At 37.5% G+C, this 24182-nt stretch overlaps 1 protein-coding gene across 3 annotated transcripts in view; it reads right to left on the reverse strand.

Annotated features, from left to right (window-relative positions):
* Positions 1 to 24182, reverse strand: part of RSF1 (remodeling and spacing factor 1) — a 156984-nt gene that overhangs the window by 44982 nt on the left and 87820 nt on the right. The window contains exon 5 of one of the 3 annotated variants that reach the window (XM_008020259.3): positions 21098 to 21252. In XM_008020259.3, coding sequence (XP_008018450.1) covers positions 21098 to 21252 — 155 coding nt within the window. Of the gene's footprint in view, positions 1 to 1127; positions 1614 to 18247; positions 18270 to 21097; positions 21253 to 24182 lie in introns of those variants that run through there. The other 2 variants (XM_073019621.1, XM_073019622.1) reach the window with 2 other exon arrangements.

A 24182-nucleotide genomic window follows, 5' to 3' on the forward strand; every position in this document is an offset into this window, starting at 1 on the left:
AGCTAGTGATGCATCTTTGGGTGTGTCACAAACTCACTGATCTTTCTTCATCTATAAATAAGGCAGCTGGACTAAATAACCTCAACTATTGTTCTCCACTGGTGTTATTTTTCTTTTATTCCAAAAATGTTAAACTCTTGGGTTTTTGTGTATTTGGCTTGGTTCTTTTTTTTTTTTTTGAGAAGTTTTGCTCTTGTTGCCCAGGCTGGAGTGCAGTGGTGTGATTCGGCTCACCACAACCTCTGACTCCTGGGTTCAAGCGATTCTCTTGCCTCAGCCTCCCAAGTAGCTGGGATTACAGGCACGAGCCACTATGCCGGGCTAATTTTGTATATTTAGTACAGACGGGGTTTCTCCATGTTGGTCAGGCTGGTCTCGAACTCCCAACCGCAGGTGATCCGCCCACCTTGGCCTCCCAAAGTGCTGGGATTACAGGTGTGAGCCACCGCCCTGGCCGGCTTGGTTCTTTTAAGAAAAAAAAAATGACAATAATTAATATTCTAGCTCCTCTAAATTAAATAAATGTTTCCAAAATAGTATAGAGAAAGGAAGAACTAGGACAGAATATGAACCTTTAAGCACTATAAAAACTAGTGAAAAGGTCAGTTTCCCAGAGTTTGTCAAAAGAAAGTTGTAAAAGAGCACATAAACGAGTTTAAGAGGCATAAAATTTGAAGTGACCAAAGGAAAAATTCACTCCAAAAATTGAAACACAGCATCACATTTCTTCACAAATGAGGTGACTCAAGAGAAGTTGTATCTACTGTGGGTTTTTAAAGGTGATTCATTCATTTACTCAACAAATATTTATTGATCACTTATTATGTGCTTTCTCCACCACCCCTAGCAGAATCACTCTGTAATGATACATTGAATATTCTATATAAGTTAACAGTAGAAGACACTACGAGTTGCCTGCCCATTATCTATTCTCCTCTTCTTTCTTACAAACAGAACGAATTTTGTTCAGGAAGGCACTTGCCTCCTCAAATACCTTAAAGCTGTGAGTCATGTGATCCAGTTATGACCAATGACATGCATGAGGAAGTCGTGGGTGAGAAAGGAGTCAGCTGACTGGTGCCTTTTGCCCTTTTCCCTTCTTTGGGTCCAGATTCTATACACAATACCTGGAGAAGGAGCTGTGATCCCAGCTACGTGGGAGGATTGCTTGAGTCCAGGAAGTCAAGGCTGTAGTGAGCTATGATTGCACTACTGCACTCCTGCTGGGGCGACAAAGCAAGACCCTGTCTCAAAAAACAAAAAACAAAAAACCAAAAAAACCCACCACACAAATAAAATGTTGGATATACAAGTGTTTTACACTATTTTTTATTTGAACTATTTCATTACAAATTAAGAATCTTGGCCAGGTGCGGTGGCTCACGCCTGCAATCCCAGCACTTTGGGAGGCCAAGGTGGGTCGCACAAAGGTCAAGAGATTGAGATTATCCTGGCCAACATGATGAAACCCCGTCTCCATTAACAATACAAAAATTAGCAGGGTGGGGTGGTGTGGGCCTGTAGTCCCAGCTACTTGGGAGGCTGAGGCAGGAGAATGGCTTAAACCTGGGAGGCAGAGGTTGCAGTGAGCTGAGATTGCCCCACTGCACTCCAGCCTGGCAACAGAGCAAGACTCTGTCTGAAAAAAAAAAAAAAAAAGAAAGAAAGAAAGAAAGAAAAATAAGACTCTCAAAGAGTCAGAAAAACCTTAACGCTCTTATGTCACCTCCACCTTGGCCAGCTGTGGGACCTTTAGAAAATTACTTGAAACTTTCTAAGTCTCTTTAGACTCTAAACTCTTTTAAAAACTGAAACATAAATATCTATACCTCAAGGAGTAACTGTGAGGATTTTTTTTTCTTTTTATCTAAGGGGAATTTTTGAAAATGGAGCATGCAAAGTACTTTTACATAGTACTTGGGAGCTATTATTAATTATTTGGCCTGTCTTTTTACCACAAACTTCAGCCACATAGGAAAATTCAGTTTCCCAAAGCTGCCATCACTTTTTTGTTTTACTCTGTTAACTCTGCCTAGTAAGCAATTGCTATTTTGTACCTTTTAAGATTCCTCATTTTCCTAATTTTTTTTTAACTTTTACTTTAGGTTCAAGGGTACGTGCACAGGTTTGTTACACAGGTAAATTGCGTGTCACCAGGGTTTGACATACAGATTATTTTGTCATCCAGGCAATAATAAACACAGTACCTGATAGGTAGTGTTTTGATCCTGACCCTCCTCCCACCCACTTTCCTAATGTGTAAAACAACTAAAATAACAGGCACAATCTCCTGGGTTGCCAATGATTGCATACAATACTACATATAAGGCCTTCAGAAGAGTAATACCAGGCAAGCACTCAATGTTTGCCAATATTATTATATTATAGGCAAGATCTTACCTCCTTCAAGCCCAGTTAAAATATCACTCCATTTTATAATTTTATCTGATCCTTTCCCTATGAAGGATTAACAGCTCCTTTTCTTGTGTTTGCACATTGCTTTATACAGACTTCTATAGTAGCACTTACTGCCCAGAATTATAATTCTTTACAAATCTATGTGTCCTACCAGTCTTATGAACTACTCATGGATTATTCACCTGCAGTAAGACACTCAAACATGTGCTGACTAAATTGAATAAACTGAAATGGCAACAAATTCTAGTCTAAATGCTGGCAAATAACATCAATACTTTTCATGAGGTAGCTTTTACTAACAGGAAGTCTCATGTAAACTGTAAAGCAATATTTAATTAAAAATTCTATGAAGCATATTTCACCAACTTACAAAGTGAGATTTGGGCAAGGACATGATACATTTAACAGATGCTAAGGTATATTGCATTGAAGGATTAATAAATGCATTTACTTAGAAGACCATTTAAAATATAAGCTAAAACTAAAGATCCCAAAACAAAATTAGCCATGGATATCAACCAACAATACAGTGGTTGAAACATTCAAACTCCACTAGTAATCAAAGAAATTAAAATTCAAAAAGCAGCGAGATTTTTAATTTAACCAACCAGCAAAGTTTTTATTTAGTCATAATGTTCAAAGCTTCTAGATATGGCAAAAGGAATTAGCATAAATTAGGCAAAACCATTCAATAACTATTCAATACATATTTACTGAGTGCTTGCTTTATACTTGGAAACCTCATTAAAGAAATTTTCAAAGACAGGGAAACTATCATGGTAGCATGTTAAATGCAAAAAGTAGAAAATAAAACTGCATTTTTCATGTAATCCTAATTCACATAAATAAACCAATAAATCTGTAACCATGCCTAGAATAATGACTAGAAAGAAACAGAACACAATGTCAACAGTATTGTTGCATCTTGATAATAGGATAACAATTAATTTTTATTTTTTGCTTTACACTTTACCAAGTTTTCTATAGTGAACATGTAATATCTTTTTAATTAGATAAATAAGAAACCCAGTGTGTTTAATGCAGGGAGTGGAGTGACAGGATCAGATCTGCACTTCAGAAAAGGTACCTTGGGCCAGGCATGTTGGCTCACGCCTGTAATCCCAGCACTTTGGTAGGCCAAGGTGGGCAGATTGTTTGAGCCCAGGAGTTTGAGACTGGCCTGGGCAACATAACAAAACCCGTCTCGACCAAAAATAATTAGCCAGGCATGGTGAAAAATTAGCCAGGCATGGTGGCGCACACCTGTAGTTCCATGTAGTTCCAGTTATACTAGAGGCTGAGGTGGGAGGATCACCTGAGCCCCGGGAGGCTGAGCCTGCAGTGAGCCATGACCACGCCAGTGCACTCCAGTCTGGACAACAAAGTGAAACTCTGTCCTCAAAAAATCCCCAAAATAAAAAAAAGCCAGTGATGTCCATTTTAAGTTAAGGCCAATCCTTCCATCAATGTTTTGCATTTCATATCCTCTAGCCTACTCAGAAAGAGTTTTAATCAAAGTTTCATCATCTCACTTGTTTTAATGAGCTCTCACTAGCTGTAGTATTGACAACAGATTAAAGTGAATGATGACAGAAACAAGAATAGTTAAAGGATTATTGCAAGATAACTAATTATAAAAGCTCTTCATGGCCATTCGTATTGAAAACCAAAATTCTCAATAAACCACAAGGCCCAGTACAACTGGCATGTCCCTCTCCCCGCTCTTCCAGAGCCTTACCTGCCCAACCTCTTTTTTCCCCTATTACAAATAGTCCCCACTCATTCTGCTTCAGCTATATTGATAATCTTGCTTTTTCTATGAAACAGATCAGCAAACTTTCCATAAAGGGTCAGAGTAAATATTATTAGCTTCCCAAGCCATGGAGTCTGTCACAACTACTCAAGTCTACCATTGTAGTGAAAAAGGAGTCACTGACAATCAAATATTAAATGAATAAATAAAATTTAATTAATAAAACAGGTGGCAGGCCAGATTTGGAAGATAAACCCTGGTCAGTCAATCTTTGCTCTAACATAGTAAGTAAGTAGGCTTGCTCCACCTCAGGGTCCTGCCTGTTTTTGTCAGCATAAAAGTCCTTTTTCTCTGGTATTTGCATGGCTTGCTCTCTCAGATCCTTTAGGACTCTACTTAAGTACCAGCTCTTCGATGAGTCATTTTCTAGCAACTCAGTCTAAAATTACGTCCCACTTTCTTCCCCAAATTATTTTCCCTCCATACCTCCTTATCACCATCTATACTGTATATTTTATTTACTAATCTTGTTTATTGTTTGATAATTATGACATGTAACCTCCATGATGGGAAAAATTTGACTGATTTTTTTTCACGGCTACATTCGCAATACTGAAGATGGTGCATGACAAATTGCATATACTCAATAAATATTTGTTGACTGAAATGAGTGAAACATGACAGGTGAAATAACCTGTGTCTAAGAGTATATTTCTGCAATTGAAGTTTTGTTTGCCAAAGAAACTTTCACCATTTTGAAAATGTCAACAGACTTAACAGTTTCCAAAATGGGTTCAAATACTGAAATTATCATTTGATACTATCAAGATGCACATAATGGAAAATTTTATGCAAGCTGCCTGCACCATTTCGCTGTATGATAAAGGCATCTGAATTTGTGCCAATTCTTTTTTTAAATTTTATTTTTTATTTTTAGAGACAATGTCTTGCTGTGTCACCCAGGCTGGAGTGCACGATCATACCTCACTATAACCTCAAACTTTTGAGCTCAAGCGACCCTCTTGCCTAGGCCTCCTGAGTAACTGGAACTATAAGCCAGTGTCATCATGCCAAGCTAATCCCAAAGTGCTGGGATTACAGGCATGAGCCACTGCACCTGACCAGTGACAATTCTTTTATAACTTACTTTAAAATTTCATGGTACTTACTTGACAAAGGTATCAAGAATTTTTTAATGATTAAGTATAGCAAAGAAAATCACACAAAACAAATGCATAGCTTAATACAGTAGAAGGCAAAAATGAAAAAGAAATTTAGCAGCTACCCCAAGAGAGCTATACATGCCTTTTCCAATAATAATTCTTTTCTTTACCAAAAATAACTATTATTCTGACTTTTTTAAATTCAAATTTGTTGACAAGTAAAACTTGTATATATGGCAGACAAAATGATGTTTTGAAATATAAATACAGTGTAGAATGGCTAGATCAAGCTAGTTAACATACGTATTACCTCACAATATAATTTTTTTTTGTAGTGAAAACACTTAAAATCTATTTGGCAATTTTAGGCATACAGTGTTATTAACCAGTCATCACATAGTACGTATCTCTTAAACTTATTCCTTATTTTGTTGATAGTTTAGTTTTACAAGTTTATTTTCTTTTTAAGGATACGTTAATGTTATCCCCTCTATCCCTTATTTTTCTTGCAATTTATTTGTTCAAGATACTAAATCCACTGTCCTACAGTTTCTAGATACTGCGGACTACATTCCCATGTTCCTCTACTCTTTGTTTATCCTGTGAATCATCACTTCAACAGATTCAGGTTCAATTTCTGTGACAAAACTACTTATCTGGTGTTGGGGAGTTCTTTATTAACAGGCATATGATATCTGGTTATTTCTCTTTTTATTAGCAGATGTTGATGCTCAATATAAAATCTTTTAACTTATTAGCGATTTCAAAATGATGACATTCCCATTCAATCATTCATTCATCTGTGACTAGCTGGAATACTTTTATAAAAACAAAAGTGCTTTACTCATTTACTATCTTGTTACACAGTGGTAAAGTTCATATACAAAAGGAAGGATAAGTGTTTGACTCTTTATCTTGAGTAATTTTAACATGACTTTGATAACCTCCTTACTACCTGGAGTGACAAGATGATTCTGAGCTTATCATGCTGCAGAACTGAAATCAACCATTCTTCCGATTTTTAAATTGGTTTAGTTTACTGGGAAGTTGTATTTCAAGACCACAATCTGGGCATTGAGGATGCTCACAGGTACTGGGTTGACCAATGTTTCCAAGCCTTTTTAGTAAACAGGGTTAGCGCGCGCACACACACACACACACACACACACACACACACACTTTTAACTAAAAAAAAAAAAGGCAAAACAAAACTAATGAGTTCATTCTGATAGTTTGTGTTTTCTTAACCTTTTCTAGCTTACATATTATTTGCTTTTCCCCCACACTGAAAATCTTGGTTTTCAAGGACACAGATGATACAGTAGGTGGCTGGGTGTAGTGGCTCACATCTGTAATCCCAGCACTTTGGGAGGCCGGGGCGAGCAGATCACAAGGTCAGGAGTTTGAGACCAGCCTGGCCAACAAGGTGAAACCCTGTCTATACTAAAAATACAAAAAAATTAGCCGGGCGTGGTTGCAGGTGCCTGTAATCCCAGCTACCCAGGAGGCTGAGGCAGGAGAATTGCTTGTACCCAGGAGGTGGAGGTTGCAGTGATCCCAGATCAAGCCATTGCACTCCAGCCCAGGCAAGAAGAGCAAAAGTCCTTCTCAAACAAAACAAAACAAAAAAAGAAAAAGAAAAAAAACTTCAAGTGCACTCTCACCCTACTTTTCCTAATGTTAAGAACTTACATAACTAGAGTACAATTACCAAAACGGAAAATTAACATTGGTAAAATACTATTAAACATATTTTATTCAAATTTCACCAGTTTTCCTTCAATGCCCCTTTTTATTCCAGGATCCATGTCTCAGTGTATTCTTTTTCCTTGGTCTCCTCCAACCTTTAGTCTCCTCCATTCCTCATTTTTTTGGTCTCTTCTGACCCCAACACAGTTATTCTGTAGAATACCTCTTAATTTGGGCTTGTTTGGTGTTTTCTCTAGATTAGATTGAGGTTATACAATCTAATGTGGAATTTTTTGACAACAATTCCACAACAGTTACATTATGCTTTGTATAAAGAGTTACATGATGTCAATATACCTGATATGGTTTGGCTGTGTCCCCACCCAAATCTCACCTTGAATTGTAATCCCCATGTGCCTAGTGCAGGGCCAGGTGGAGATAACTGAATCATGGGGGTGGTTCCCCTATACTGTTCTCGTGTAGTGAATAAGTCTCAAGAGATGTGATGGTTTTACAAACGGGAGTTCCCCTGCATAAGCTCTCCTGCCTCCTGCCAAGACATGCCTTTGCTTCTCCTTTGCCTTCCACCCTGATTATGAGGTCTCCCCAGCCATGCAGAACTGTGAGTCCATTAAACTTCTTTCCTTTATAAATTACCCAGTCTCAGGTGTATCTTAATTAGCAGCAGGAGAACAGACTAATACAACATCTTACTGGTGAGGTTAACTATTTGGTTAAGGTGACGTCAACTGGGGTTATTTCACTGTAACATTACCATTTTCACCTTTGTAACAGTTCAATATCTTGGGGGAGATACTTTGAAATTATGCTAATTATCCTGCTTCTAAATAAACTTTCACCCACTAATTTTAGTATATATCAGGGATCTTGCTTGCAACAATTATTACTGTAGCATTTTCTTAATGGTGATTTTCTACTTCCCTCATTACATCTACATGTTTTAACAGATGTTCACTTGCAGAGAAAAGACGACCCTTCACTTTTATTTATTATTCAAATTGTACTTACGTAAGTCTGAACTCATAGATACTATTCTATGGATTAAAATCCATCTATCTTTATATATTTTGTTACTAAAACTCTTACTGCTTTCAATATTGGCAAACTCCTTTTACTTGGCACCTATGTCCTAATGATATGCCCAAATCCCTTTTTGAGCACATCCTTATTTTCCAGCATTACCAGACATTCCAGGCTCATCTTGTGTTTTCCCTGCTTGTTCTTGGGATCAATCTCTTCTCTAAGGAGCTCTGGTTCCTCTTACAGGAGAATGACATTTTGAAATCAAAATCTGGAGGCTGTGTTCATTGTTACTGGGGTGTCACTGCTCTTAGATTCCTCTCATAAACACATATATGCAGGTATACTAACTCATACATGTGATTAAACTTTTATTTATTTTTTTATCACCTACTACTGATGTTTTGTTAGTCATTTTGGCTACCTAAAGCTTATTCACGACAAGATTCCTATACAAAACACTCACGGGAAAAGAGATTATAGATTTTGGTAACAGCTTATCTGCAGTCTATCTGAAAGTCACATTGGCTGGACATAAAGTCCCCCTGGCTGACATTTTCTCCCTGCTGAGAGTCTCTCAAATACATTATGGCATTTTCTTCTGGCATAAAGCACTGATGTCATAAGGCAGTCTGATTTTCCTTCCCTTGAAAGTCATTTGGTCTTTTTGTCTGGATACCCAAAGTATTTCTTTCTTCAAAGCCCTGTAATTTTACTAGAAAATGTCTTGATGTTGATTGGTCTGCATTGAGTTTCCATCTACTTCAGGAAAGTGTTTTCCAACATAGTCTTTAGTTATTTATCTGTTCCCCCGCTTTTTCTATTTTGTGGACACATATCTCTTGGATCTTCTTTGGCTATTTTCAGTATAGCATTTTCTCTCAAATCCTTATATCCTATGTTCCTTTTTGTTTTTTACAAATACCCTGGTTTCTATTTTTCTATTTTGTAAATTAATTCTTATATTTGTTGACTCAGATGTTTATCTTAGTCTTTTTAAAATTTAACTCTTCTGAGTCCTACCACTTATTATAGTTTTCATGTTTGATGGGCATGTCTTTCTGAGAAGCTTTCATTGTCTGTAGGGATGTTATTCTGCTTCTTGTTCTCTTTTGTTCTTATAATCCCAGGAGATTTGAACTTGCTCCCTTTTAGTTGTCTGGTTTTACGTACAAGAAGATTCCCTAAACTTTTAGAAAAAAGTCATTTTTATGATAGTTTTTCCAATTTCATAACTTTAGAGCTCCCGCTATTTTTGTGAAATACTCAAAATTAAAGCAATGTACTTTATGAGATCACCTAACTCTATTCCTCTCCCATAATTTTATTTGAACCTTCTTTTTGTTTGTCCTGTTGTCCCTGTCCTACTTAATTTGGAGCCTATGCCCAGCAGTTTCACGTCAGCGTGGAGCTTAATCCTGGAAAGGCTTTGGGTGGTGAGGATTGAGAATTCATGAGGCCCATAGTACCTGAGAATCTTTAAGACCTTTGTTGTAGATTCTGTCTATATGATTTGTTATTACCACCAATATGTTCCTTTTATGGGGGAATCTGTAGAGACTTAAAATCCACACCACTATTACTTTCCAAAATTCATGAATGATAAATTTTCCCCTTCTAATTCAAACCATAACAAACTCAATCAGAGAAAACCAACTTCAACAGTTCCTCCAATCATGAAAGATTTCCTTCCTTTCTCCCTTCCTCCCTCCCTCCTTCTCCAATAAGGAAAAATCTTTCATATAAGAAGCACTATAGGCCAGGCGTGGTGACTCACACCTGTAATCCCAACACTTTGGGAGGCTGAGACAGGCAGATCACTTGAGCACAAGAGTTTGAGACCAGCCTGGGCAACATGGTGAAACCTTGACTCTAGAGAAAATACAAAAATTAGCTGGGCATAGTGGCGCATGGCTGTAGTCCCAGCTACTCAAGAAGCTGGGGTAGGAGGACTGATTGAGCCCAAGAGGCGAAAGCTGCAGTGAGCCATGTTTGAGCCACTCAACTCTAGCCTGGAGATAGAGCATAAACCTTGTCTTAAAAAAAAAAAAAGACTTACTCCTGTAATCACACTGCTTTAGAAGGTTGAGGTGGGAGGATTCCTTGACGCCAGGAGTCTAAGACTGGGCAACATAGCAAGATCTCATCTCTACAAAAACAATTTTTTTTTTTTTTTAAATTAGCTGGACATGGTGGCACACGCCTGTAGTCCCAGTTACTCGGAAAGCTCAGGTAGGAGGATTGCTTGAGCCCAGGAGTTCAAGGTTACAGTGATTTATAATCATGACACTGTATTCTATCCTGGGCAATTGAGCAATACCTTATCTCTTTAAAAAAGTTCTTAAATTATTGGGAATGATAGAGGAGTTAAAAACATTAATTAAGTTCTTAAAAAAAAAAGCAGCAGCACTATGGTCTGTGTCCTATTGTTCATGGCAAAAAAACAAGAGAAAGAAATGCAAACATCAGTGTATTTCTTGTCATTTTTACTACTTAACTCAAACATGATGTAAAAGACAGATGGTGATAATAAAGAGTATCTTTTCTTTTATTCCTATAAAAGGAAACTCTTTTAGATATCATAATGTTGTAACAATAACATCTGTATTTATTAGTCTCCCTATACTTGTTTAAAGTAAAACAATGTTTTATTTTATTAATTTTTTTGAGAGGGAGTCGCACTCTGTCACCCAGGCTGGAGTGCAGTGGCGCAATCTCGGCTCACTGCAACCTCCGCCTCCTGGGTTCAAGCGATTCTCCTGCCTTGCCTTCCCGAGTAGCTGGGATTACAGGCGCGTGCCACCACACCCAGCTAATTTTTGTAATTTTAGTAGAGATGGGGTTTCACAATGTTGGCCAAGCTGGTCTTGAACTCCTGACTTCAAGTGATCCTCTCACCTCAGCCTCCCAAAGTGCTGGGATTACAGGCGTGAACGGACACCCTGCCAAAACAATGTTTTATATGATAATAAAAATAGTACTTTCTTTTCCCTTTTTTGAGACAGGGTTTCACTCTGTCGCACAGGCTGGAGTATGCCGGTGTGAGCACAGCTCACTGCAGCCTCAGTGTGCTGGGCTCAAGCCTGCATCAGCCTCCCCAGTAGCTGGGACCAACGGCGTGCAACACCATGCTTGGTTAGTGCATTATTATAAATTCAGTACAGAAACTTTTGGATCCCCGTCCATAAGTTTCTAGAAATTGCCCACAAATACCAAACAATGTTCAATCTTACTACTCATCAGGAAAATGTAAACCAAAACCACAAAGAGATATCACCTAACACCTGTTAGGGTGGTTATTATCAAAGACAACACAACAGGTGTAGGCAAAAATGAGGAAAGAAAAAAAAAGACAATCCCTGTACACTGTTGGTGAGAATGTAAATTAGTATAGCCATATAGTAAACAGTATGAAGGTTCCTCAAAAAACTAAAAATATAAGTACTATAGGATTCAGTAATCCCACTACGGGGTATATATCCAAAGAAAATGAAACCAGTTTGTTAACGAGATATCTGCACTCCCATGTTCCCTCCAGCATTAATCACAATAGCCAAGATATGGAATCAACCTAAGTGTCCATCAACAGATGAAAGGATAAGGAAAATATGATCTATATACACGATGGAATATTATTCAACATTAACAAAGAAAGAAATCCTGTCATTTGTGACAACACAGATAAACCTGGAAGAGATTATGCTAAGTGAAATAAGTCAGGTATAGAAAGAAATACCCTATGATCTCACTTACATGTGGAATCTTAGAGTTGAACTCACAGAAGCATAGTAGAATAGTGGTTATGAGGGACTGAAGGTGTGGGGAGATGCTGGTCAAAGATAAAAACTTTCAGTTAGGATGAATAAGTTCAAGAGATCTACTGTACAATATGGTGACTACAGTTACAACAATGTACTGTACACTTGAAAATTGCTACGACAGGAGACTTTAAGTGCTCTCACCACAAAAAAAGATAAGTCTGTGAGTCAATGCATATGGTAATTAGTTTTAGACAGTTCACAAAATGGAATTAGTTTTTGATATTCCATCATAAATATATACAACTTTTCTTTGTCAATTAAAAAATTTAAACCCAGCCAGGCACGGTGGCTCATGCCTGTAATCCTGGCACTCTGTGAGGCCAAGGTGGGTGGATCACTTGAGCTCAGGAGTTCGAGACCAGCCTGGACAACATAGTGAAACCCTATCTCTACAGAAAAGGCAACAATGAGCTAGGCATGGTTGCTTGTGCCTGTAGGCCCAGCTACTTGGGGGTCTGAGGTTGGAGGATCACTTGAGTCCAGGAGGTGGGGGTTGCAGTGAGCCAAGATCGCACCACTGTACTCCAGCATGGACCCCTCCCCCCAAAAAAATTAAATCTTGCAATCTAGAATAAAAAATATATATAAATACAGGACAAAGGTGTCACCCTTGGGACCTCCTGAATGCAGTGAGAATCCTGGAACTTTGGTCCATAGAGTTGATATAAGAGATATCAGCTTCCATGGAACATGAGGCTTTTGAGATAGAGTGGTTCCTGGACCCGCTCAATGTAAATCCCAGCTACTCGTTTCTCCAGTTGTTACCTGGGAGAAAACAGCTTCTGGATGGCCGTAAGAATTGTTGCAAAGACTATTCCTAAGGCTAGATGTTGCTCCTGCTGGCAAGCTATGATCCCTGTCCTACATCAATCTCAGTATACTGATGCCAAGTGTTGTCTACAGTAGTTTTGCGAATCTGAATACTTAAACCTAAGAAGGATCCCGACAGGCACTAAAGATATAAAACTGCAATGTATGGAAAAATACTGTGTTGTGTAGCTCATATATTAATCAACACATTGACTCATGTATGGGAGCTTATCCAATTCACAAGTTTACCATGACAATGCCATGTTCCACTTTTAATTTTTTTAATACAAAAAAGTCCCTAGATAACGATATAGGGAAGTGAGTTCTTTTACCTCCAATCCTATTAAACTTCTCATCAAAGTTACAAAGAAATCATTATGAGTAACATCATAAACATCTGTGCTTTCATCAGGTACAATAGAAAATATAAAAAATGATTTACTATCTTGTCTCATTTATTACTAGTAATCTATTCACTATGAACAAGAGTATTGCCAATTGTACTTACATATGCAAATGCTCATTCCAGTTTGATACAAATGCTTTTTTGCTGCACTCAAACTCAAAATTAAAAGAAAGTTTTGGCTGGGTATGGTGGCTCACACCTGAAATTCCAGCATTTTAGGAGGCTAAGGCAGGCAGATCACCTGAGGTCGGGAGTTCAAGACCAGTCTGACCAACATGGAGAAACCCCAACTCCACTAAAAATACAAAATTAGCTGAGCCTGGTGGTGCATGCCTGTAATCCCAGCTACTCAGGAGGCTGAGGCAGGAGAATCGCTTGAACCCAAGAGGTGGAGGTTGTGGTGAGCCAAGATTGCGCTATTGTGCTCCAGCCTGGGCAACATGAGTAAAACTTCGTCTCAAAAAAAAAAAAAAAAAGAAAAAAAAAAAGTTTTCATACACATAATATTTTTATCTTAAGAATATATAGCTGCACATCATAGCATTCAAAAATAAATCTCCTTAAACATATCAGTCCTCCCCCTCCCAATTTCTTCCTCAGGTATCTTATATTAACCATCACAGTTTTTATAATGGATAGTTTCATAATATTACATGCTACAGACTCAACTGTGTCCCTCACAAATGCATATATTGAAGCCCTAATCCCCAATGTGACTGTATTTACAAACAGAGCCTTTGGTAAGGTAATTATGGTTAAATGAATTCTCATGGGGGGGGAACTTTAGCATTACAGGAATGGTGCTTTTTTTTTTCTTTCTTTTTTTGAGATGGAGACTCCCTCTGTCGCCCAGGCTGCAGTGGGAACCTGCAGCTCTGCTTCCCAGGTTCATGCCATTCTCCTGCCTCAGCCTCCTGAGTAGCTGGGACTACAGGCGCCCGCCACCACACCCGGCTAATTTTTTGTATTTTTAGTAGAGACGGGGTTTCACCATGTTAGCCAGGATGGTCTCGATCTCTTGACCTCATGATCTGCTCACCTCGGCCTCCCAAAGTGCTGGGATTATAGGCCTAAGCCACCGCACCCGGCCAGGAATGGTGCTCTTATAAGATCAGAGGAACACACAACAGATAGCTTTTTCTCCACACACACAGAGAAAAGAGTCATTTGCAAGCCAGGAAAAAGCCCTCATCAGAAATCAAATTTGCTACTTTTAACTCCAGAACTGAGAAAATAAATTTCTATTGTTTTAAGCCATTCAGTCTGTGGTATTTTGTTATGGATAGCCTGAACAGACTAATAAACTACATTAAGTTATATTATTTTGCCACATAGAATTTAAGCTTTATATCTGACATCACATTAATAATGATCAAAGGAAAATCATCAGTAAGTTAATCTACCTACTATAACTATACTGGGCTGGGTGCAGTGACTCACGCCTATAATCTTAACATGCCGGGAGATCGGGGGGAGGATTGCTGAGGCCAGGAGTCTGAGACCAGACAGGGCAATATAGTGAGACCCTGTTTCTACAAAAAATTTATAAAGTAGCCAGGCATGGTAGCAAGTGCCTGTAGACCCAGCTAGTCAGGAATCTGAGGCAGGAGGATCCCTTGAGCCCAGGAAATGGAGGTTACAGTGAGTTGTGATTGTGGCACTAGATTCCAGCCTGGGCAATAAGAGCAAGACCTTGACTCTAAAAATAAATAAATACAAAAAAACAAATATACTGACATACTTTACTTCAACAATTAGCTACTCTCCTTTTTCTGAAATAATTCTTGGTCTTTGTTTTTCTAAAACTGATAAAGACATGAACACAATAAGTATCTTATTTTCATGTTAACTACACTGTAAGAAAAAAATATATAAGTCTAAGCATGTGAGACTGAGCCTGATTTTAGAGGGCACAAGAAAGGAGTATGGCGAAATGGAATATAAATCTCACGTAAATAGAAACAACCATTACTCAGTTACAGAGTATTTTTGACATACAAAAATGATGATCCAAAGTTGACAACTTTTCTAATTTTCAATTTTAGATGTTGACAGCAACTTCATTTAAAAAATCAGTCACACGAAAACATATGTTCCCTCAAAAATTTGTACATTAACATTTACCACTGCATTATTTATACCAAAAAGTGGAAAAATCCAAATGTCCATCAAGTGAACAGATAAATAATATGTGGTATATTCATACAAATAAATATTATTCATCCATAAAAAGGAATGAAGTACTGATACATGCTACAACATGTATGTTGTAATATTTAGCATATGTTTTTAACATCATGGTAGTGTAATGTTAAAAACATTACGCTAAATGGAAATGTCAGACACACACGGCCACATGCTGTATGATTCTATTTTTATGAAATGCTACAAAGAGGCAAATCCATAAAGACAAAGAGATTAATGGTTTACAGGGGATGAGGGTAGGGAGAAATGGCAAGTAACTTCTAAGTGGGTAGAGTTTCTTCGTGGGGTGCTAGAAATGTTCTAGAATTAGTGGTTATGGTTGCACAATGCTGTGAATATACTAAAATCACTAAAATGGTGAATTTTATCTTAGCTTTTAAAAAACAAAGCAGCACTGCGGAAACCAAAATAAACACATTTTTGGGCTAAATGAGGTCTGTGAGCTGCCAATCTGTAAGTTCTATTCTTTATAATTCTCAAATGGTATCTTATCTGATCACCTGTAGGCAGAAGTGCATGACTACAAAAATTAACAAAAGGACAATCTTCTTTCAATTAGTAGAATTAAAAACTAAATGTTAGCTGAGCTTCCCTCAACTTTGTTTTTCCCGGTAAAGTTTCTTTTTAACTTTTTGGTCCCTTCTAAATTAGAATACAGTGTCCAATGTAGAGAGAAACTATATATTAAATTCCATGGTGTTTTATATGCACAATACCTTCCAGGTAGTTTTTCACCTAAATTAAGACACTAGATCTTAAACTCCCATAAAAGGGTGTAAATGACACCAAACACTTACTTGGAAATCTACCATAGTCTGAGAATAACAACTCAAAAAGTATCTGAGAGCTTCAAGTTGGATGCCATGACTAGCCCTAATATAAGTGGGATACAAATAGTATAAATAAAGTTTCAGATGGTCCTTGAAGTATAACCAGACTTTCATGGGAGTTGGGGAGACAACATCTGAGGGAGAGAGAAACAGCATGCAGACACAGAAGGGAATGCCCAAGACATACAGAGAAAACAAAAGCATCTAAATGATCTGGAACCAGTACTCATATAAGAAAAAGCAGGAGCTATCGCTAGAAAGAGAGAGAGCGACCAGACTGAGATTCTGAATGTTAGTCTAGCAAATTTAGACTTTCAGAAGGCAATTCTAATTACCTTTGAAACAAAGTCAACTTAATTATTTAGTTGATGCCACCATTTTCCAGGCCACTTGCTGCCATTTTTCATCTTTTTGCCCACATTTACAGTTAATACGTTTCTCCTTAGCACCCATACAAAAATTTAAAAACTTATCTTACTGAGTTAAGATACAAGGCATGGCAATTTAACTAATGACTAAAGAAAAATCTATTTTAGCTACCAGAATAAGAGTGGTTGTTTATTCCCTCTCCAGTGCCTATTTATTTTTATTTCTTGCTGCCCAATTTGCAAATATCCAACCATGCTTAATTTTTAACTTTCGTCACATTTTGCTTCAACACTCTATGTTAGACATTCCCCAGGACTGTTTCCGGCTTTTGACCTACTCCTTCCCACTTGGCCATGATCCCCCAACACAGTCCAAGGGTAATGTTTGTTTACATACGAAAGGAATAAAAATGACAGAACAGAATCATATTTCTTTGGTCTTGCCATGGAATAGACTACAAGAACTACATCTGAGAGGACAAGGGTGAGAGGCAGGGTTTTGGGGGCTGAAATTGTATGTAAGTGCAGCATTAAAAGGGCACAGGGACTCTGGAGACAGACTGCCTAGTTTTGAATACCAGGTCTGCCATTAACAAGCTATTACTGAAATAACTCTTTATCTAATTTCCCTCATCTGAAAAAAGGGAAGTAATAATATTATACTACTAAACAGGGTTTGTTGTGAAAATGATCTGACAATACAGGCAAAGCATTTAGAACAGTATTGGCACATAGTAAATGGTTTATGTGTTACTATTTTATCTACCATAGTGTAAGCTTTATAAAAGCAAGGATTTTAGTCTTTCTTTATTCAACTATATGCCTAAAATCATGCTTAACACAGAGAAGGTGCACAGTAAGTATTCACTGAATGAATGAATGAACGCATTAATAAGAAACATTTTGTTGTTAGAGAAAGAGAAGCAGAAAAGCCTTATTTAAAAGAGAAGGTAGGCTCTGCGCAGTTGCTCACATCTGTAATCCCGAAATTTGGAGGGCTGAGGCAAGAGGATTGCTTGAAGTCAGGAGTTCGAGACCAGCCTGGGCAACAAAGTGAGACCATGTCTTTACAAAATTAAAAATTAAAAAATGTTAGCCAGGCATGGTGGCACACACCCGTAGTCCCGGCCACGTGGGAGGCTGAGGCAGGAGGATCACTTGACCCCAGGAGTTCCAGATTGCCGCGTACTATTGATTGCACTACTGCACTCCAGCCCAGGTGACAGGGTGAGACTGTCTCTAAAATAAAAATAGAAGACAGAAAAACAAAGAGAACAAAATGTCCTGCTCCTCCTCTTCTACTTTTTCATGAGATGCCATCCTTCACAGACCATTTTCTCTTAGTTGTATTGAGAGGTATAACATCAGCATTCATTGAGAAATGTTTTCAGAAACAGGTGTATAACAGCCTTTGGTGTATTTGTTTCAGAAGTTAGGAGATGACCTTATTACTCAAAATGTGGTCCTCTAACCAGCAGTATCAGCATTACTTGTTAAAACAGCCAATCAGCAGACAGCCAAGACCTACTTCACCAGATTCTGTATTTTAAAAAACTCCTGAGGTGAACACCACGCATATTAAAGTTTGAGAAGTACTACTCTAGACCACTTTAAGAGCACAGGCTAAAGAAGGATCAGGCTTCAAATGTAGACTCTGATACTTTATTATGTATATGACCTGAGGCAACATTATAAATGTTCCAATTTCCTCATCTGTAAAATTAAAATAATAATAGTAGTTACCTCAAAGAGTTGCTATGAGGATTAAATGAAAATCCATATGCAGCATTTGGTAGACTGCAAAGAAAACAGGATGTGCCCAATAAATGTTAGCTGTTATTGTTGAAATCCCCCATTATGTACTATAAGGCCCCACAAATAAACTTCAGCATTAACTATTAGGAAGAGCTTAACTAGAAAAACAGTATTTCTGTTTTTCTTTCTACTTTAAACTACATAATCAGTCTCCGTTCAAGATCAGGGTCAATTTTGAGGTCTTGTATTAGAAATAATTGCCTCTTAAATTTCTGTTATTCTGACCGTGGTTTCCAATTCACATTTTCTCTGGCTTTGATTTTAATTGTGTATGGGAATAAGAAAATATGTGAATGAATGACCAAAATGAACAAATAATATTAAGTTTAAACCTAGAACTAATCCCTGGAAAATACTACTAAAAAAGAATAGAAATTCAATAGGAGTTTTAGACTACTTTAAAATTATTATGCATGGCTGGCCACAATGACTCATTCCTGTAATCCCAGCACTTTGGGAAGCCAAGGCAGGAGGGTCGCTTGAGGCCAAGTCAAGATCAGCCTGGGCAACAGAGCAAGACCCCATCTCTACAAAAAATAAAAAATGAAAACTAGCCGGGCCTGATGGCACATGGCTGTAGTCTTAGCTACTCAGGAGAGGCTGAGGGGCCGGGATCACTTGAGCCCAAGAGTTCTAAGCTGTAGTGAGCAATGACTGCACCACTGTACTTCAGCCTGGGCGACAGAGAGAGATCCTGTCTCAAAGGAAAAAAAAAAAAAAAAAACTTTCCTAAAGTAGTCTGTAAGTTTAATTTTAACATATGAAAAAGAATTCTTCAAAGCAGAAATTGGGTTTAGAAATAAAACCACCACAGACATTTGAAATAAAACCACATAAGCAACGAAGGACGGTAATCGACATTTCAGCTAAAAAATGCTTAATATATAGGAACATTATTATATACTACACGGTAAGGCATAATTCCTTGTTTACAAGCAATGCTTGCAGATATAGAATGCTTTCTATAAATGGTTTCCTAAGAGCAGCAAATAAAGGAATAACACATTATTTTTAGGTTCTAATCAAAACTAGTAGAGGCAAACTAAAAGCAAAGAAAACATGGTAAGGAAAGCAAATTCCTTCCCTTGTCATTAAAAGGTTATCGATAACAAACATTAAGATGTTGGTCTAAATTTCAGTTGGCTTCTTTCCTTTTGGAGAGCTCAGGACTTGGCTCTGTCTTCCTAGAATGGTTAGAATTTGATCTGCCTAGTTAAGCAAATTAGAAAACTCAATCGAAATCAGGTTTAACAATTACAATTATCATAGACTTAAAGAGTTTTCAAAGCATAAAAGAAATTAACCCAAAAAAAAAAAACGGACAAAGAACTTGAATAAACATTTTTCCAAAGAAGATATACAAATGGTCAATAAATACTTGAAAAGATAGATGCTTAACATCACTTGTCAATAGGAACTAATAATTACAATGAGATGCTGCTATAAAAAACAAACAAACAAGTGTTGGTGGGGATGGGAAGCAACTAGAGTCCTTGGATATTACTGGAAGGAATGTAAAATGATGCAACTGCTGTGGAAAACAGTATGTGTTTCCTCAAAAAATTAAACACAGAATTACCACATATGATCCAGCAATTCCACTCCTGGATTAAAAGAAGGGAAAGCAGGGACTCAAGAGATATGTGTACACCCAGTTCATGGCAGCATTATTCACAATGTCCAAAAAGTGGAAGCACTTCAAGTGCCCACTGATGGATGAATTGATAAACAAAATGTGGTATATACATACAATGGACAATTATTCAATAATTTATTATTATTAAAGGAAGAAAATTCTGACATACACTACAACAGTGGTTCCCAACCTTTTGGCACCAGGGACCGGTTTCGTGGAAGACAATTTTTCTACAGGAGGTGGGCTGGGGAGATGGTTTTGGGATGAAACTGTTCCATCTCAGATCATCAGGCATTAGATTCTCATGAGGAGTGTGCAACCTAGATCCCTCACATAAGTGTTTCACAATAGGGTTTGTGCTCCCATGAGAATTTAATACTGCCATTGATCTGACAGGAGGTGGAGCTTGGGCAGTAATGCTCACTCAGGTGGTAATGCTCACTCGTCCCTGCTCACCTCCTGCTGTGCAGCCCAGTTCCTAACAGGTTACAGACTGGTAACAGTCCTTGGCCCGGGGGTTGGGGACCCCTGTAACATGGATGAACTTTGAAGACACTATGCTATATGAAATAAGCCTGTCACAAAAGTGCAAGCATTATATGATTTCTCAGATATGAATGATCAAATTCATAAGAGACAGATAGCAGAATGAGAGATGCTAGGGGCTAAGGGGAAGGAAAAATGCAGTTTAATGTTTAAAACATACAGAGTTTTAACTGAGAAAGATCAAAAAAGTTCTGGAGATGGATGGTGGTGATGAGTGCATCACAACAATATGAATGTACTACTTAATGCCACATTAACTGTATGGTTAAAAATGGTTAAAATGGTAAATTTTATGTTATATTTTGCCACAATAAAAAAGTTCATTAAATGTCTTCACATTCCTTAGTAAAAAATACTATGTTTTGATGATTTGCCCATTTTTTACTAAGATATCTTTAAATGTTCTATATAAAAGAGCAACATATTTGATGTTTTTGGCCTCATTTTCTTTAAATTAAGGAAAAATCAACCTCTTTTTATAAGAAGGTTCCCAATTCAAATTGAGATAGAAATTCAGAATTACATAGTTGGGAAGAGGAGTGGAAGAATATGGAAGAGATTACAAAACAAAGCAAAACAAAACACACAAAAAAAACCTTGTTTAGGTGTTTCTTCCTCTTTTTTAGTCTCCTCATCCTCTAAGCTGGGACTTTCTCGAGAAGAGTTGTCTTGTTGGCTAGAGTTTTTCAATAGTACAGGATCAATTTGTGCTTTCAGGAGTGCAAGAGTCTCAGCCAACTCGTTTCGATTTCTAAACAAGGAAAAAAATAAGACAGCATAAAAATCTTTTTCCTGTTCTAGAGAACTTTCTGAATAATACCGATAGAAATTAAAATAAAAAAGAAAAATACATTAAGAACATCAAAAACACAGGTACAGCTAGCCCTAATTAATCCTGAATTTTAAAGGCACTAAGAAAAACACATTAAAATATACTATTCTTCAGAGAGGAATATTAGATTTTCCTCTCTACTGTTTGGAATGACAATGAATATCTCTGGTTGAAAAGAAAAGTGGAACAAAATTAAACAAAAATCAACGTTTAATAACTTTAAAAGTAGTATGTAATCTCTAAGGAGATGAAATCAGTGTAAAACTTGATTGCAAAAGCATTTTTTGTTTTGTTCTTGATTCATTTGGAAATAGTTCTTTTCTACCTTCAGAGACAACAGCATTTGATATTGCTACATAATTAAGAACCAGAACTTTCTGAATAATTACAGCAAAACATCAGTTCCAATAACACAATTTAAAAACATAAAAAATTTTGGTAGCTGATTTTATTTTGTTAATAATGGTTTATAACTGATTCAACAATACCAGAAAATTCCAAATAAATAAGAGTCTAACGTATAAATTATACTTAAAAAAAAAAAAAAGGCTGGAGTTCAGTGACCTGATCTTGGCTCAAGGTAACCTCAAATTCCTGGGCTTAAGACCCTCTACCTCAGCCTCCCAAGTAGCTAGGACTCCAGTTGTACATCCCTATATCTGGCAAATAAAATCCTATATTTTTACTGGCAAAAACAAAGGTGTGGTATGGTTAATTTAAATGCCACTTACAACTGAGAAAACTTACTTGGATATTTTTCTTGCTCAGACAAGCAGTGCATAAGGCTGAAGATAAAGAGCGACTCTGGACTAAGAGTTGGGAAACTTAGCTCTAGATGTGCCACTAGGTTATTAATTAGCAACAAGATCCTCCCATTTGTGTTCTCAATGTGTGATGTAAATACCTCTAATTCAAAGTGAAAACTGTTAAGATGAAATGACTCTTTTTCTTATCTGTCATGTCACACATATGCCTCCTACCCTCCTCTCCCTTTCCAATTCCATGCCAGCTAGATTCTACTGCTTTAGAGTAGGAACTCTGCATTCCAAAGAGCCCCTGGACAAGTCATATATCCTCATTAGGCCTCGGCTTTCTTATTTATAAAAGAATGGATTCTCTTGAGTATTACTAAATTGGTCTTCTGAAGAAAGCAGTAAAATTGTCACGGATAAAAATCAGAAATTAAAATGACAACAATTTATTATGCATGAGAATGAAACACACATGTTCATACATATTATATGAGCATATATAATACACAGTCTAGAATTTTAATTATCTAATATCAAAAGGTAAGACTAGATGTTTTGTCTTGTCTGGTCTTGCCTCCATTTTACAGAAAGGAAAATTAAGACTCAGAGACTTTATTTATTTTTGGCAAAGATCCAGTCCCCTAATTTCATTACAACCTTCTTCTAACTTAAGGATCTATGCTTTATTACTTCTCATATTCCATTCAGAATTCCATGTTAAAAAAAAAAAAGAAAAAGAGGATTCCATATACAACAAATGGCTCAATCTATTTGTTATATCTCAAAGTCATGGTGGGAACTGAAGAGTATACTGAAGTTATACAACATACCAATTTTAAAAAGCTTCAAAACGTAAAAGAGCTAATATTGTTAGGAAAATCTATTTCAATTACTTCCACTACTTTTTTTTTTTTTTTTTTTTGAGATGGAGTTTCACTCTTGTCACCCAGGCTAGAGTGCAACGGCAGGATCTTGGCTCACTGCAACCTCCTCCTCCAGTGTTCAAGCGATTTTCCTGCTTCAGTCTCCCGAGTAGCTGGGATTACAGGCACCCATCACCACGCCTGGCTAAATTTTTTTGTATGTTTAGTAGAGATGGGGTTTCACCATGTTGGTCAGGCTAGTCTCCAACTCCTAATCTCAGGTGATCTGCCTGCCTCAGCCTCCCAAACTGTTGGGATTACAGGCGTGAGTCACTGCACCCGGCCTACTTCCACTACTTTAAGCAAAAAGGGAATTTAGCAGTAAAATTTATTAAAGAACAACTCCCTAAAAGGCTTTTAATCTATTTAATGTGTTTAAACACAAGCCTAAGGTAGTGGTTATTACATGAAAACAGAATACCCATCTTTGGGTTTTTCCTATTTTGAATAATGAAAAAAATCCTAAATCTGAGTTAGAGGAAATTTTTATGAATTCCTTCAAATCACAACCAAATTTCTTTTTTTCTTTTCTTTTTTTTTTTTTTTGAGACGGAGTCTCGTTTTGTCGCCCAGGCTGGAGTGCAGTGGCGCAATCTCGGCTCACTGCAAGCTCCGCCTCCCAGGTTCATGCCATTCTCCTGCCTCAGCCTCTGGAGTAGCTGGGACTACAGGCGCCCGCCACCACGCCCAGCTATTTTTTTTGTATTTTTTTAGTAGAGACGGGGTTTCAGTGTGTTAGCCAGGATGGTCTCCATCTCCTGATCTCGTGACCCACCTGCCTCAGCCTCCCAAAGTGCTGGGATTACAGGCGTGAGCCACTGCGCCCGGCCAATCACATCCACATTTCTTAACACTATCTGCAGAATCTTTTAGACTAAGGACCCTAACAACAATCCAGTTGTTTTGCTACCCCTCCCTCACTTGTTCTCTGTTCTCCATACCATTTCTTCTCTCAGGCATGTTAAATCAGATATATCCCTCCAAAATACCAGGCTTTCTTAGGATATCAGGTGACTGATTATACTTCTGCTCTCTTTGCCTGGAATGTATTCCCCATGGCTAATTCCAATTACTCTCTCAAAGACAAGAATAGAATGAATAAACAAAATCTAGTATATCTACATATGGAAATACTATTCAGCCATAAAAAGGAATAAAGTTCTGATTTATATTA

Source organism: Chlorocebus sabaeus, chromosome 1, assembly GCF_047675955.1.
Source record: "Chlorocebus sabaeus isolate Y175 chromosome 1, mChlSab1.0.hap1, whole genome shotgun sequence".
NCBI lineage: Eukaryota > Metazoa > Chordata > Mammalia > Primates > Cercopithecidae > Chlorocebus > Chlorocebus sabaeus.